Source organism: Leuresthes tenuis, unplaced genomic scaffold (assembly GCF_036924035.1).
Source record: "Leuresthes tenuis unplaced genomic scaffold, fLeuTen1.0.hap1 SCAF_3, whole genome shotgun sequence".
In the NCBI taxonomy this organism is placed as follows: Eukaryota; Metazoa; Chordata; class Actinopteri; order Atheriniformes; family Atherinopsidae; genus Leuresthes; species Leuresthes tenuis.
This window is the reverse complement of record NW_027325357.1, coordinates 13,378,834-13,396,226: the sequence shown is the minus strand read 5'-3', so window position 1 is coordinate 13,396,226 and position 17,393 is coordinate 13,378,834. Positions and strand designations below refer to the sequence as shown.

General features: G+C 38.6%; 1 protein-coding gene across 1 annotated transcript in view; it reads right to left on the bottom strand.

Annotated features, from left to right (window-relative positions):
• The window catches only part of syn2b (synapsin IIb), a 77,591-nt gene extending 68,198 nt beyond the window's left edge, over positions 1–9,393 (bottom strand). The window contains exon 1 of the mRNA XM_072381902.1: positions 8,422–9,393. Coding sequence (XP_072238003.1) covers positions 8,422–8,861 — 440 coding nt within the window. The 5' untranslated portion in view covers positions 8,862–9,393. The remainder of the gene's footprint in view (positions 1–8,421) is intronic.
• Positions 9,394–17,393: the final 8,000 nt, after the last annotated feature.

The window sequence follows — 17,393 nt, the reverse complement described above, 5'->3', positions numbered from 1 at the left end:
TTCCTTCTTGAAAACTGCTGTTTGCTCAGTACTTCTTTACGCTCATTAAGGGACTTATTTGATACAGCAGGATTGAAGAAGCCTGTTTATAATGCACTCATGCTTCAGTCAAACTGAAGGCCAAACAGTGCAAAAGTTGAATTAAAATAAGCTGGATAGAGGATGTCTACTATGTTATTAATCTGCACAAAGTAGATTGGAAAGTTCAGCACTCAATTTGACTCTGTATTGTGTTTTATTCCCTCCATACAAGGTAGCCACAAATTAAACATTTTAGGACTAGAATTAGAAGCAAACTGTTTTTAAATGTGTAATTTATATTTCCAACCGTCAATACAGGCATCACTGCATTTGATGTTCAGCCAGTGTGGATGTGCGATAAAATTATAAACTGGATGGCAATGTGGTATGTTTTTTTTACAGATGTTATTTTGATGTCACTTCTTCTGATTGGTGTACTTAGAATAAAGTATTTTTCTATTCTATTCTATTTCTATTTTACTTGTACTCATGATTCCAATTTTTAAATTGCTATCATACGTCACAGATCTCACTTGACTTGGAGTCACTTGACTCCAAAAAGACCAAGATGTTGACGTAAAACCAATTTATAGACTGAGTTCCCTGAAATAAATATGGAACTTAAGCTGATAAGGTAAGCATGCTATTGATTTAATTTAATGTAAATATGGGTACAACCTGTGTTGTTCATTGTCAATATTAGTTTATTATTGTAGCAATTTCTTTACTGAACAGCCATGTGAGTCCAGAAAGACTTAGCCCTGACACGCATGCCACTACATCAGCACTTTTGTTTGACAGTGTACACTGTAAACACTCAAGTGTTTTCTAAAATTTCACATTTACAACTATTTTTTCCATTACTTAAAAGTAATATAATACTAAAAAGAATAAATCAGTTAAATTATGCCTACGGTTGTTAAGGCTCTTTAAGCTAAAGATTTCCATCTGTCTCAAATTCATGGAAAAATGTCCCTGCAGAAATATACTACTTCAAGCAATATTAAAAAATTCGATTGACACTATAAAATATTGATAACACATTATGATGTATGCATTGGGAAATGAAGTGACTAGTCTAAAGCGAAGCTACCAAACATATTTACTGCTTCTTTGACCTTCCTCTGTAAGTTATTAGATCAACACTAAATGTCCTAAATTTGTTGTCAGTGCCCACAGACAACACCAGACAACACCATGTAAGCTAATGAATGGAGCAAACCAACTGAGTAAGAGGATGGTAGCTAACCATAGCTAACTAGCTCATAGCTGGCTGAGCTGTTATCTAATACTCTTAAACAAGAGTGCATGACAAAACCATTCATCAAAGCAAAAATAATTCCTATGGGTATTACCAACTCAAAGTCAAATCCAGGGATATACTGATTCGATCAAAGTAAGTTTTAATTTAGTATATGCAAAATAAATAAAATCTTTAACGACGTCACATTTCTTTGTGGCTTGTTTGGAACAAGAGATCAGATTGGCTTTTTGGCATCTACTTTGCCTTATGTGGCCTTTTGTTTAAATTAAATATATTTTGAATGAAGCCTCTAGCTATTTGCCTCCTTTAGCATAGCAGCCAGTTGAAATAAAAATGAATAATGATAACACAGGCAGCAAGCAAGGAAGATTAGCTCAAAGGATAACTGCTGTCTCCTCATTCTTGACCTCTAGTTAATGGATAGTCTTTGATATTCATCCTCCACAGACCTTTGGGATAAGAGCTCTTCGCAAAGCCATTCTTAGTCACTAGACATTGCCACAAATCTGAATTCACAAATAGCCTAGTCTCATGGGAACAAGTAGAGACCCTCTGTTCATAGCCACACCTCAATAGGTCAATGTGACTTACATGTGTAAACATATAAAATGCTGCAGGTGCACCATTGCCACATTTCACAGAATAATCTGTACTACCCAAGACAACTGCTAATGAGTTTAAAAAAAGCAAGAGCCAGAGAAATGTTTCATTCTTCTCCAGAGCCAGATCACTTTGTAGCTCTGACACAGCACAGTGGACATTGGTCAGGATATGTAAAGATCATAAAGATAAACTTTGATTAGGCTTTGTACCAAATGATAAATGCTGCCGTTTGAAAATAAGTTAATTACAACAATGACCCCATTTTGAAATTGACTACTACTTCCTATTTTGGAATTTCCAGGGTTACAGTTTCAACCAGATTTATCATATCTGTAGGGCACAAAATGTCACAAATCTGGTATAAGACATCAGGAGGTCGATTCCAAGTGCACCCTGTAAAGTAAGCATGTCATTACCTGTGGCTGTAATAAGGTTAGTTCTTAGCTAGAGTGTTTGAAAATACAACCTGCTGCTTGAAATCATGATCGCACGAATAATTCTTGATGACTGCCGCAAAGTCAAACCACGGCCAACAGAAAACACAAGAGCTCTGTGTGTGGTCGTCTTTTGAAAAGACACATTTAGACTGCAAAGGAAATTATGTGTTTGACAAAGAACCTTCACCTACTTACTCTGGTCAGCAGTCAGGTCATAGTCAGCTGAATAAAATACTGTTTTGGTGGAAAAAAACACACCTTTTTCTCTACAGTATAACTACATGACAGAAAGCAGAAACAGAAGATTCAGGTACTGGTGAGTGTGTGTGTATGTAATGCTGACAGAGATACAGTACACACGGCTTCCTACCCACCTGCTCTCGCTTTGTACTTGTCTCCACTAGCAATGAAAGGACCTCAGACATGCATGCAAACCAATTTTATTCTCATATCAGCTTAGTGCAATCATACCACTCAGAAAGTGAAAACAAAATAAAAAGTATGATTTCTGTTGTACAGAAAGCTAAACCATCACAAACAGATTGTGACAGTGCGAGTGTTTTTCTTTTGATCCTCCAGTTTGGCCCAGACTGAAAGGTCTCAACAGCTACTGGCGATCCTCTGACTTCTCCTCTTTTGATACAGATAGACACAGCGTACGATTGCTCAGTCCAGGTAAAAGGTAACATTTTATGTCTCTGCGATCCATGTATAATCCCAGCTTTTGCAATGGTGGCATGATACACCAGCAGGGCGATATGAAACTGGTGTTCTGAGATAGTAATTAAACAAAACCCACACAGGGAGAGTGGGTGGACTGCGGGGGGTTTCAGTCTTGGAGACATTGGTTCAAGTCCGTTCAATGTGGAGCACCTTACATCATTAGAGCCTTCTGTAAATGAAAACTTCTTGAGTGAGAGTTATGAAAAGGCCATGATATGGCACAAAAACATCCTTTAACAACCCTGTACTTTGTTACAGTGTAAGGTCATGGGAACCTGACAAAGTCTCAGTCTTGGAGACATTGGTTCAAGTCTGTTCAATGTGGAGCAACTTACATCATTAGAGCCTTTTGTAAATTAAAACTTCTTGAGTTAGAGTTATGAAAAGGCCATGATATGGCACAAATACATCCTTTAACAACCCTGTACTTTGTTACAGTGTGAGGTCAAGGGAACCTGACAAAGCCCTGTTATGTGATTGCATCCATGGTTTGTAGAAAAATAGGATGCTAGCTTTTTACAGATAACTGGACTGACTTGATTCCAAATTTGGTGCTAACTTTTGTGGTTTCCAGAGGGCAACTTCTTGACTTTAGCGACCATCTGTTTTTGCAAATTGACAATCTTTGATAATTAAAATCTTTTAAAAAACCAAGCACTTAAAGTAAAAGCTTTAACTTCAGGGCAATCAGAGGATAATAAGAGGACCAACAAAACCCTCCAACATTGAATCATTTCAAAAAGTCAACAGTCCAAAATAATCTCTTTGAATGGGCTCTTATCTAATATGGTTGGTGAACACAGTCAATGACATTTTGTACATATTCAGTGCGTAAACGGAGAAATAAATTGAGTGCAAAATGATGATGCTGGACAGATGCAGACAGATATGGAGAGCAACGGAAAGAGAGCAGATGTGGCCTTTGGGCTGAAACTGCTGAGTCACCATGTCTCTTCTCATAACTTCATCACATTGTGAACCTGAAGCACTTTCTCCGAAGCCACACACCGAATGCCTGTCGTGATAAAAGAGGACAGAGAGAACTCCACAAAGTGGAAAGCTCTTCACAGACATCCAGTAGAAGCGATACAATATAGTTTTTCAGATCTTCTAGCTCTCTCTGACCACCTTGAAAGGCCCTGAAGGATGCTGTCTTTCCCCTCACCCATCTGAATGTGATCAGGTCAGTTACATAAGGACTACATAAGGCCACATAAACACACACTCCCATTCTTTCATCCTACATTGTCGCCTTTTTTTGCGACACAGTCAGAAAAACTCATTGCAGAGGCAAAGTTGATAGCAGAGGATGAGCCGTCAAATGTAAAAAGAGTCGTGATGACTTTAGTTGCTTTTATGCAACATCCATTTTTGTGTAGTTTGTTGTATTCAATTCACATTTGCATGTCTAGTTCTCCTCAGTTTGCAATTCATATCAAATGCATATTTAAAGCTAACTGAACTTTTTCAAAATTTTAAATGTAGCTTCATTAAGAAAAACAAGCAAAGATTGATTTAGGGGAAATGAAAACATGTCACAAAAAAATTATGAAAAGACAGAATAATGCAAGGCATCATTGATTCACATTACTATCTTCCACTCAAGAAGTAACAATCATGAATATATCCAAAGATGTTTCATCTCAGATAATTATTACTGACAGGTGGAAATGACCAGTACTAACTGTATGTCTATCCTTTTAAATCTTTCAATCAATCTGCTCATTAAAAATCGTTTATAAGGTATGAGTGTGGGTGTAAAATAGGCTTTGTTAGTGCTTGGTTCTTAGGGCACAACCAATCTGGTATTCTGTAACACTGTAATCAACACTGCTGATAAAGAAGAAGAAAAACCTTACAAAACCAAACCTATTACCCTGGGTAAAAAGGGTTATTTGTGTCTTATGTGATCATTTACCAAAACTTGCCAACTTTCAGCTTGGCTGAAGAGTTGTTTTGTTGTCATAGGTTACCATCTTCCCAAACATTCATCCAGCGTCATTTGACCGAACCCTCAGTTGATTTTCCCATATATCTTGTAGTTGACTGAAACAATTTATCATTTGGTCCTCATACTCCTTTCCACCATTATGATCCACTATATCTGTCTCCATGTCCAGAACTGCTCAGTGTGGTGCATTCAATGGAGAGGCAGTCTTGTACTACTAAGATTACTGTGGATGTTGCATTATTGTGTTTAATTGTTACATCACATTGGGTGGAGCAGCAGCTGAGAATTTTCGTTGTTAAAATGCATCAGTGTTCAGTGATTCCAACAAAAAAACTTTTTAGTCTTAGGAAAACAATCTTTTCATTCTTTTGCTGGAATTTTCTTATATCTCATACTGGTCTGGTGATGGGAACAGAAATTTCAAATATACTCCAGGACTTATGATATATGTTAAAAAGCTTGGTCTCAAGTGAGAAGGATGGGAGTGTGTGTGTATGTGTAGCTTGTAAACGTATTACACAATCCCCAGTTCAAGGATATACTTTGACACATATACTTTTGGTATGTATTTACTGATGTACTGTGTGAGCATATATCTTACTGAAAGTAATGACCGTGTCTCTTAGACAACAAAAGATTGAATACACTTATTGATTAATAGTGTCTATCAGACAAACACTGAGATGTTGTAACTGTTTCCTTCATATCATGACTACTTCAGAAAGCAACACACAAGGTGTGGCCTCTCACATCTGACTGATTGACAGTCTGAGACTGAGCTTGACTGATGCAATATTGTCAGTGCGACTTTGTTTACCCAGTTAGATTGCTGAAAGCAACAAGGCCGCTCCTACCTGAGTAGAAAATCAATAATATTTATCCAAATGCATCTCTCGCCAAGATGCCTAAAGGAGCCCTGTGCCTGCAATCATCCCCAAAAGGATGTCGAGATGAATATCTATACCAAGCTCTTACAAACAACATGTAAAACGTTGCAACTGAAGTTACAAATTTGATGTACGTCATTGTTTAAATGTTTAATTATATCCTTACATGGCATCACTGTCAGGTACTGAAAACAATTCTGTATTACAGGGTCCATAAACTCCCTTCGTGTGAACCAGAGCAAAGATGTGCAGTGATAACAAAAAAGTGCTTCGAAACAGACTATCAATTCATAATTTTTTTATTTGCACAAGCGAAGAACCTTTATGATGCACTTCTCTTACCCTGTCTTTGTAAAACCAGAGAACATCACGTGTGCCAGATCACATCTTCAGTGGTTGCTTCAGCCAATTTTAAATGATTATCAAATGACAGTAAAAATGTGTAACAGACCGCAGTGGGTGTCTAAAATAGGTGTGTAAAAAGCATCACATGTAAGAATAAATATGCTTCCTACATTAAAAGATATGCTAAATGCAAAGCCATGAATTTTCATTAACATATGGAAATGAAAAATATGATCTTTGAATTTCCCCAACTGGGGGATGAATAAAGTATTTTTCTATTCTTCTTCTAAGAAGTTGAATATGCTGGTTTTGTAAAGTCACTACAGATATTATTGAAGTAAGATTATATAAAGTTAAGCCATGCATTCAAATGTCTCTTTTCTGAATTAAGACTGCAGTGTCTTACATTCACATGACATCAACCACACCTCTCTCTCTCTCAACTTTCCAAAAATGTATCTACTGATTTTTTATTTTCATTCCATTTTTGTCTCTATTTATTTATTTTGGTTTTACACATCAGAGATGCAGCCATCCAATCAAAATACATCGTTAGCGAAATAGCATTATTGCCAAAGTTTAAGACATTCAAATATGACTTAGGCAATTATGCTATTAGGCAAACAACATTCAGTGCAGTGGAAGTTCTAACCTCATGCATGCAATCAGACATGCACCTTTATTAAGACAATCCCAAGGTGAAAATGTTGAATATAAATAATAAAACCAACCCAAGCTCAATGTTCTTCACTCAACCTTTACTTATGAGCGGTACATGCCACTAGTTTATCTCATCATAGCTAATGTACCTTGCAACAGTGCATCACAAATCTCAATATTACCTTCAGTAAAAAGGCAAAAGATGAAAACAGCAGTATAGATTTATGATATTAAACTAGGGATGTAAATCGATTTTCTGATTCACCTTTGCAGCTAATGTGAGGTATGTTTTATCTGAGCTGAGATATCTTTGGTATGGATAACATACCCAAACACTTAACTCCATTACAAAGCTATTGTGGGAGCTTTTGACCATTAAACACATTCCTTATCAGCAAGCGGAGTCTGTTCAGTTGTCACAATTTAGGACTTCTCATTGTCGGTATTGGGTTATGGGTTCATAAAACAGTGTAAATCAAGATCCAGTTATCTCCTTGTTCTAAAGCTTGTGATCATATGACACACGTAAACACCTTCTGTTTTATGTGGGGTAGTAAGCAATAATTGCCCTATTACAACACTATGGAGCATCCATCAAATTGAAAAAGGTCAAAAATGTGGCAGCCACTTTTTCATCACATATCCAATAACAGACTGACAAGATAAAATCACATCCAGGTAATGACAGCACAGGACGATTGTTCAATCCATCAATATCCACACAAAAATCATTTGAGGCCTGAAAATTTAATTTGCAGGGACAAAATGCAGCAAGTGAGAGAAGAACATCATTAAAGAAACAAATGCTCACCTCTCACGCACAAAACGTTATGTTTTATTTAGAGCTACATGCTTTTTGTCTAACAGTGATGCTTGGATGTACAAGTTGATAGCACCAGGACTAAGGAGGCAACTGGTGCTGTCGAGAGATACGAACACTTGCACGTAGCTTTCTAACACTCTCACTCAGAAAAAATAACATCTGTGTGAACACTGCCTTAAAGACACACACACACAAATGAAATCACAGGGACTGAGACAGGTGACAGTGCTGAGTGGGGGGACGTGTGAATGCAAACCCCAGAGAAAATCCATCTTGTCTGTGTGGATTAACAGAGCTTGTTCTATTTTAGGAGCAGCTTCGGTGAAAACAGATAACATTATAATGCAAAGACGTAGAAGACAAACAAAAACTGCTAAATTATTGGGAAGGAATTCCTTTTATGTTTGTGTGGCTGCTTTACTGGATGTGAACCATTTGTTTGTTTTGATTTAATTAATGGCTTCGACCGTCAATCACGTCTGCTCTCAATAAAGTGCCAGTCAGAATCAGCCCAGTGCAGCCACACTTAAGCTTTTTTGCCAGTAAATTATGTTCCTCCTGACTACTAAGCAAACATTTTGTTTGCCAAACCTTAGGATCCCTCCAAAAATCATACACACTTTGCCCTTTTCACTCAACAGTAACACAACCGCCAACTTCCCATAAGACATTTGGACAACCCATCATAAAAGCATCCTAACACTTACCACTCATGCTGGGGCTCATCAATTACCAACAGAATCTTGAACCTCTTGGAGAGGGAAGGCGAGGGAGCTGACTGCTCCACAAAACCGGCGGCGGATGCAGCCGTTTGTTTGACCGCGTTGGTGATGGAGCTGAAGGAGCTGAAGAAACCAGAGGAACCACCGGAGGAGGACTGGGCCTGTTGAGGCTGCTGAGCTTGCTGGGACAGACGTCGCTCCTGAGATGCGGTGGAGCTGGCGGGCGCCTGGGGCGGTGCAGGACCTTTGGTCGGGGACAGGGCAGGGGCCGGCGCCATGGCAGGAGCTGCGCCCTGCTGGGAAGGAGAGGAGGCAGTAGGGGGTGGAGGAGCAGGTGGGTCAGACCTCTGGAGGTCTGTCATGTAGCCATTGGGAAGGTTGGACATGAAGCTGCTGTCCGAGAGACGCCGACGGAGGAAGTTCATGATTGCGGTTGAAAGGTGGGTATTTCAATCGGTTGGTGTCTCTTGATTTCCAGGCTGAATGGAGTGAAAGGAGATGTAGACTGGATCAGAGGTTAGACGAATGACAGAGCAAGCAAATCACTCCAAAATGATGAAGGGATGCGTGACAGAGAGTTGCTTCTGTGTAGGAGGGATGGAAAGCAAGAAGGGAGGAAAGGATGGATGAAGCGATGAAAACAGCTCTGGTCCAGTCTTCAAGAGGCAGCTCCCAAAAGTGCAGCCAAGCCAGCAGAACAGCATGCGTGGATGTGGTGTTCCTCCTCCCGAGCCTCACGCCTCCTTACAAATACGTGTGTGACGTGTGAGAGCGTATCTGTGAGAGAGAGAGGTGTGGTGTCGCCCCCTTCAGTGAGGAACTAATACTATCCCCCTTTACTCTGCCTTCCTGCCTCCTAAGCTGCTGCAAGCTGAATGCACTCAGGAGATGCTGCCGTCTCTGCTTATCTCACCCTTTCATTCGCTCCCTCTGCCCTTTTCCTCTCACACAGCGTGCTCACGGGCTGCCTCCCCCTCCCCCTCTCCTCCTCCCCTCTCCTGTCATCATCCTCCTACATCACAGACGACGTTTCAAGTGTCGTGCTGCAACAATGTATTGCTGTGTGCCGTGTGCAACCCATGGAGGGGGTTTCCTGCAAGCGTGCTTAAGGTGGAGTTCACAGATGGAAACACTATCCATTCTGCTCTGCAAGCCCTACCTTCTTCTCCTGCCTTCCACCCATCTTACACTTTGACCTCTCTTCCCACCATCATCATCATTGTTAGCCTAATAGCATAATTGCCTTAGTCATATTTGAATGTCTTAGACTTAGGCAATTATGCTATTAGGCTAACAATGTGAGACAATGCTGATTCATTTTCTATCAGACAAATTCTAAAATAGAACTAAAATAATAAACCCAGTTGTATTTACACCACCATCGTGAAAGAGTATCCCTGTGTCCTTGCCCATGTTTCTCCCACCTCTGTGAGTCCATTTACCTTTCCTTTCAGAATCTAGGGTGTAAGGATAGATGGTACCATGTTCTCTACACAATGTAAAGCTGTTTGAGGCGAATTTGTGATAAATACATTTGACTTGACTCAAATAGGACACTATGAAAATAAAAAAAAGGATAAACACACGATGCAATATCTTGCAACTAATTAGGTTAGTAACTATTGAACATAATATTTGTGTATAAAAAAAAAGCATCGCAAGGATTCTGAATTAAATCTGGGAAAGAGTGACCACCATGGAAGATAGCTTCAATAATTTCATACTGTTTGTATGTAGTACATACAACCAGATTTCATAACAGAGCGCGCAACAGCTACTTATGTTCACAGCACAAAATGCTGCAGTTTCACATTAAAGGTTATCTTATGTCAGCTTACTTGTTACAGTGTGATGATGTCCACCTTCCATATCTGGCAAGTGTTAACCGCAAGTGTGTATAAAGAGAGCAGGAAGGGACAATGGGATTCCCGAAAACATGAGCCTTTGGTGGCACTTTTGTGCAAAATATGGGTGGTTTAAGACTTGTCTTGTACAATTGTTCAACAGTCAATGTAATTTTGTTTTTCTCTCCTACCCACAATTCCTTACTTTTCTACTGCACACTCACTAATAAATGGTTAGAGTTGGGCAATAAAACTAAATTTTTAGGCTTAGAACTGACACTTGCTGACACCTAAAAGATAAAAAACCAGCCTTCTACATGTTACCATCTTACAATTTAGAACTGTGGATTATACTACTATGAAAACTATGAAACTATCAAAACTACTGTTTTCTTTCTTTCTCTGTTTTCTACTCTGTTTTCTTCGACATGTGGACAAATGTATGCATAACACATTTTCTGGTGAGACAGGTTACATAAAACCATTAAAGACTTAAAACAACTTTTACTGTCAATCAAATGTCAGCAATATGATGGCAAACCACATTCTGCATGTATTACAACACAGATCTGCCATCTATTGAAAACCTCTGGAATACTCTAAATGAAAATAAACAAATTAACAAATAAAATGAAGGAGCAAGAATAGACACGCTTCTCTGTTTTTTAAAAAAAACCAGCTGGGTTCTCAGTTCCTAAATCTTTCCTAAAATGGATGATTCTGCCTGGTGGCCATCCCAAATTTTTCAAACATCCTACATCATATTCAAACTTAGCATACATTAAAAAGAAAAAACTCCCAGTTTCAAAATTTGTTGCCTTGAAACTACTTTCAGTGAATATGAGGCTTAAATTTGTTTGAGTCAGATTTCAGATGCCCTTTTATGTTATCTTGAAGCACACAGAGAAAGCATGAAATGCAACAATCATCAAAGGATGATAAAAGGAAGATCCCTTTAACGACTGTATGTATGTACAGAAAATCCTTGCCTTTCCTTGATTGGATTTTAGACGATACACAAATGCACATCTCATTCACAAATTCTTTCTTACTATTTTAGTTTAGGAATCAACGCATTGAATCGTCCTCACATGTGTTTCTTTGTCTCTTTCACTATCATTCTTACAAACTAACCTCCCCTGCCTTTGTCTGGCTTCATTACACAGTCACAGTTTGAGGGTGTGAGAGGAGCTTGATTCCCAAATGCCATCAGCAGAAACTGTCTGCATCTACACTGTTTGCTGCTCTAAGCCTTACTTCACAAAAACCGCCTGGAGATGACAGGACAAGGAGGGCAAAAGAAGATTATTCAAGCAGAAAGAAGATCCCCCACATGTCTGAGTCACATTAAGGAGAACACAGCAGCATTAGAAGGCTGCAGTAGAGGAAAAATATAGACCTATAGTACAGCACCCACATCTTTTCTTCAGTCTGAAAAAACAAAATACAGTCGTTCAACTAATTCAGCCATTCAACAACAATCTCACTCTTTCTGGAATCTCACAGCTGTTGTATATGTTAAACACTGATTGACAGAAATGTATCCCTTGACCTTTGAGGGAATATCAGATTTATTTTCTTCCGAGATGCTCTGAAGAATTATGACTCTTATGAGAAATTGCAGCAATTTGCAGGTGAGTAGCAAACCCTGTTCAGATTACTGCATATTATTGCACCACAATCCATCAGCCATTTCACCTTGTATTCACCCCTAACGCTCAACTGGACATGAAACCACAAAGCTGTGGCTTTTAGATGTATTAAAGTCAACGGTGTCTAAGGTGCGGCTGGATTTTGTGTGCAGGACAGCTGAAAATGCGCTGAAGACAGATCAAAGGTTGTCCCTCTTTTGTGTCATGAAATATCACATGATGACGTTTATGTGATACAATTAGTAAAGTCTAATTCAATGTTGTAAAATAATTAATGAACAGATGTGATCAAGTCTTTTACATAACATGCAGGATTCAGATTTGTAGCAAGTCACGATGAGTCAGGCCTATTGAGGGGGGCTGTGTTTAGTCAACCAAAAGAGAGCTGAGTGAGTCATAAAGATGCAATGTGAACTGCAGCCACATCCCGAGCTAATACTGGTCTACATGTATCAAGATACATGTAAATGAACATGGCACATAACGGATTTCAGTTATTAAAGAATCATTTTTCTCTTTGAAATTTCAAAAAAATCATTAGAGATTCAGATAATCAGAATAAATCTCTGAATGTACACATGCACTGAATAGAAGTGAATCCACAAATGCAAGATAAAGACTTTACCATCAAAGACAAAAACAAACATAAAGCCTAAACAAAATCTAGAAACACCACTATTCTGGGCTTGAACTCCTTTAAGAGGAAAAACTGTCCTGTTTAAAGATGAAAGGGACCATCCAGCTTGTTATTTGCACAATATTAAAAAAAACTAGCAACAGTGACAGCGTAGGGGTGAATGGATGAATACAGCTGATACGCACATCTGTTAGGGCACCACAAACGCTGAACCATACAGGTTTTTGGAGCAACATTTTCTGCCATTCAGACAACATCTTTCAGGGATGGTCTTGCTTATTTTAGCAAAATAATGAAAAGCCACATTCTGTGTAATGTAACAGCATGTCCTCTAAGTGAAAAAAAAGTACCAGATGTTGACAGCTGTTTACATAATCTGCAGGATTCACATTTGTAGTAAGTCATGATGAGTTAGGCCGATGAGGGAGGCTGTCTTTAGTTCACCAAAAGAGACTCAGGGTGAGGTACAAACATGCAATGTGCACCTGGCTTGTTTCATGATACACATAAATGACACATTTTAATTCAAGAATAATGTTTAGCAGTAATGTCAATATAAATTTGTCAAGAGCTCGACTATTCTATCATCTGTGTTTCATAATGTCATTAAACATAATAAAAGGTCATTAAATAATACAAGAACAGGTGACTTGTGTATCAGATAAAAGCCCGAAGTTTCATTTTGCATCATTTTAAACCACAAAGACGTGCTCTTGCAGTCACAGCATAAGTCATTTGCTTTGATTTCTGTCTTGTTTTTTTATTTATAGGTGATTCTTTTATTCTATTTCAATACAGCTTAGTAGTGTGTAGATGCGAGAGCATGCAGTGGAATAGAGGAGTTTCATTACCTTGACATATGCTACATGCCCTAACTTGTCAGCTGTCAGATTACCCCTAACTGTCATCAGTGGATAAAGCAGCACTCTATCAAATGATTCTGACCATCCGACCCTCCTCGGCTCCCCCTCATCAGCTGATGATAAGGTTATAAAGTAGTTATAGCTCAAAGAGAACAACCTGATCTATTCCATGCTGCTGTTGTTGAGGAAAGACAGTAAATATATATAACAAAAGGAAAAATGCCTGGTGCATCACTCATGTGTCCACACACATGTACTACAAGCACAGGATTAAATACACACATTCATTCACATGCCCACACATGCACACAAGACTCAGATGCTAAAAAAACATATATTCCACACTCCTGCATGCAGACCTTTGTCTCGAATGGCTTCACTGTGAGCACCCAGGGAATGTGCACACGCGCAAACACATGCACATACACACTCACAGTGAGAGCTAGAGAGAGTGGAATGAAACACTGCCTTCATCTGTAGACTACAAAGGATACAACAAAGGTACACTTCATCAGGGGTTGGATTTTAACTGGCTTCATGCTCAGTTTGTTGAGCGTGTGGTGTGAGCATCCCATGTCAAATGTTGCTGCTGTGGATTTGCTGTAGATTTCTGTGGGTGGACACACAAGAGTGAAACATCCTGTGGCTTCACCAGAGCAATATAGATCATCTGGGAAAAATCAGAACTCTTTGGCTCTTTGCACATCTGGCATCATTGTTAGGTATTCATGACATGATGCATTTTGTTCTGCAGGCTCAGGAGAGCATCAGTATAATCTGCTAAAATTCCAATGTTTTAATGAGTTATCCAAATGATTCTCACCTATATCCCAGTATTATTCAATTGATTTGTTACTACATGTAATGGGAAAGCAAGTTATATAGAATAAACTGATTAAATTTAAGTTTGCCTTGCAGGGAGTCATCTAATGCACTGACGTGTTAATTAAAACACGGGGCAGCACCGCAGAAGCTGTGGCTATAGTAGGCTTATGCTTTTTGAAAGTTACAGTCTAGTTCTGTTTTTACACCTCACAACGATAGATCTTCCCAGCAGTCGCCTCCTCACATTTTCTCGCATTAAAAAAGAGAGATGACACTCTGACTCATCTGTGACCGAAAACAAGATAAAAAAAAACACAGGTTAAATGTCAATTACAGACTTTCAATCTACTTTAGGGAATAGTGCAGTTTCAGCTGAGCAATCTTTTTGAATTAACTTTAATGGTGCTGCATGGATAAATGGAGCCATAAGATTTAAACACCCACGCAGAATCTCTGCAGCAACTCCCCCCAAAACACCATTTAACCAGGCTTGTGCACAGTAAACCATACAAGCGCACTCACACACACATACACAGCTAAAGCTACTTTGTAATACTACTAATGCTAGTATTTTTCACAAAAGGCTTCCATGTCATGTGTATTTTAGGCACAAGAGAAAATTCAAGATACAAACTTGCCATGCCTACAGCCACACTGAGCAGAACAATAAAGCCTAGAAATAATTCGATACACCTTTCAGAAATGCAATTGAATTAAACTGATTATTATTAGAGTACACAGTATATTCATCTGATTTCTAGGTTGTCATTTCTAAGAATGATACTCCATGTGCACCACAGTAGAAAAACAGGAAATGGGTAGCGACAATAACTTCACCCTCGGGGAACCAAGAGTAATAGCGGTAGTAAGTGACAGCAGCAGTCATAGCAAAGCTTTTCAGTCCAGCACAATCAGCAGGGAAAGAGTGTGCAGTTCACTAACAAAAATCCATTGTTACAGAGAAAGCATTTCATGTACTCACATCTATCATTTCAGTCAAGAGCCCTGGGTGATGAAAGAGCCTTTACTTTTTGAGATTTGGACCTGGGTGCAGAGACACCGATTTGAGTATGAGAAGTCTAGGTCTCAGCGAGCTGACATGCATCACGACTGCAAATTTATACTGTGACATGTCAGTTTTTCATGCCATGGTGAGTTAACTGGCTGCAAAGCAATAATGACATCGGTAATAAGGCAAGCAAGGTATGTAATTATTGATTTCCTTGGCTAACAGGTTAGCAGCAGTGATGCTCTTCTCTAAGAGAAGATTTGTCCTATACCAAATGATTGCAAGATACTATATAAGAAAAAGAACATGTTTTACAAAGTTATCTGAAAAAGAGACCAACTCATTTTCTCAATACTAGTTGTTTATCATAGCATTACAATACTGTTTCTCATTGTTACCGCATGTGAAAGCACTGAAACGACTTTTTAAAACTACTCAAAAAAAATAAAATTGCCAAAAAAAGAGAAATGGATTGAATCTCTCTCATTCATTAAAGACTTAATATTTAAATATTTTGCCAAAAAACTGTTAACGAAACAAAAAGTCCTATCATTATCACGAGTGACTGATGCACATAAAAGAAAGTTTTAAGATTTAACTAAGCAAGTGATCCGAGCTTGCTTCATTTTGTCACATCTGATTGGCCGCCACAAGGTCCAGACTTTGAACTCACTGAAAGTCTGGATGTGCTGCGGAAGATTTCATGCATTGGACCGACTCCATCATCAGTACAAGATCCTGGTGAAAAATGATTACAACTCTGGATTGAAATAAATGTTGTGACATCATAAGCTAATGAAAATGATGCCATGGTGTATGTGTGCTGAAATAAAAGCTAAAAATGCTACAAGAAAATATTTGAACATGTGAGTGATTGTGTGTGGAGCCAGGAAGTGTGCTTTGGCTGATGTCACTGCTGTTTGAAATACATACCGTTGGTATGAAATGTAATTCAAACAAAGCAGTTAAATAATGTAGTTTAGTGTAGTTTAATGTAGTTTATATTTACCTACTATCCACTGTATGTATAATTAAATCTGGGTTTATTTACATGCTACATTTTACTGCCTAAACAAAAGATAAAGCACTCAGTTATTGTTAAAAACACCTTTCAGCTGGAGGAACTGGATTTAATTAATTAATAGTTCCCAATGGATAATTCATTTTTACATTATCATTGTGGCGATTACAAACCAACTGAAACGATTTGTTTCAGTGCAGAACATCAACAGCAGTACCACTGAATGTTCAGAACTTGTGAATTTCCTGAAATGTGTTTGTATGTTTGGCTTTCATACACTGACTCAGAGTGTGAATAACGCTGACTCTCTCTGTGCTGGGTGAAACTCTAACTCCTCTATGTTGTAGGATAATAGAAGCAGGCTCTGTTTTCTTGTCTTCTTTGAGAGGTTTGAACCAACTGTTCAGTTACAGAAATGTATTTGTGTGGTTGATTGTGCATTTTCTTTTGATGTTCCATCACCAGGCATGGGCAGCAATGGCCATCACCATGGCAACAGGCGTGCAAAAGCTGAAAGTATTCTCCCGGATCATCATTGTGTGTACATGTTAGTACCTGTGCTTGTATTTCATGCTACGCTAGCTGGTGAATTGGTTTATCGGATGAGCTCGAAACCTCTTCAGATAAGAGTGAAGACTGATCAATGTGATTTAGATTGCTGGATTTCAGATTGACAGATGTTAAGATTTATTCAACAGCAACCTTTAATAGCAAGCTGAACCGTGGACTGGGTCTTTGTTTAGCCATAAGATTCAAACTGCGGTCATCTAAAATGTCTAAAAGCAGTCTCTCAAGATAGTAAATATAGGGTGAATCTGAAAATGTCAATGCCAATGATACTGAAAGAAGTCAAGGAGGACACATATCATCCAGATGACTTAAAGATAAGAAGATCATTGTGCAAACACAAGGAAAATGGACTCAGTGTAACTGGCTACTCATGTTATAAAGGCTTTTTTAAAATGATTTTGCTTTCAGTCCAGTCACTAATGTCTCTTTCATACAAACCCACACAAACACTGTAATGAAATATGAAGGTGTGATTTTCACTGGAGTGTCTTTACAAACCCCCCCCTGGAGATTATTGACATGTTTTCAAATTAGGG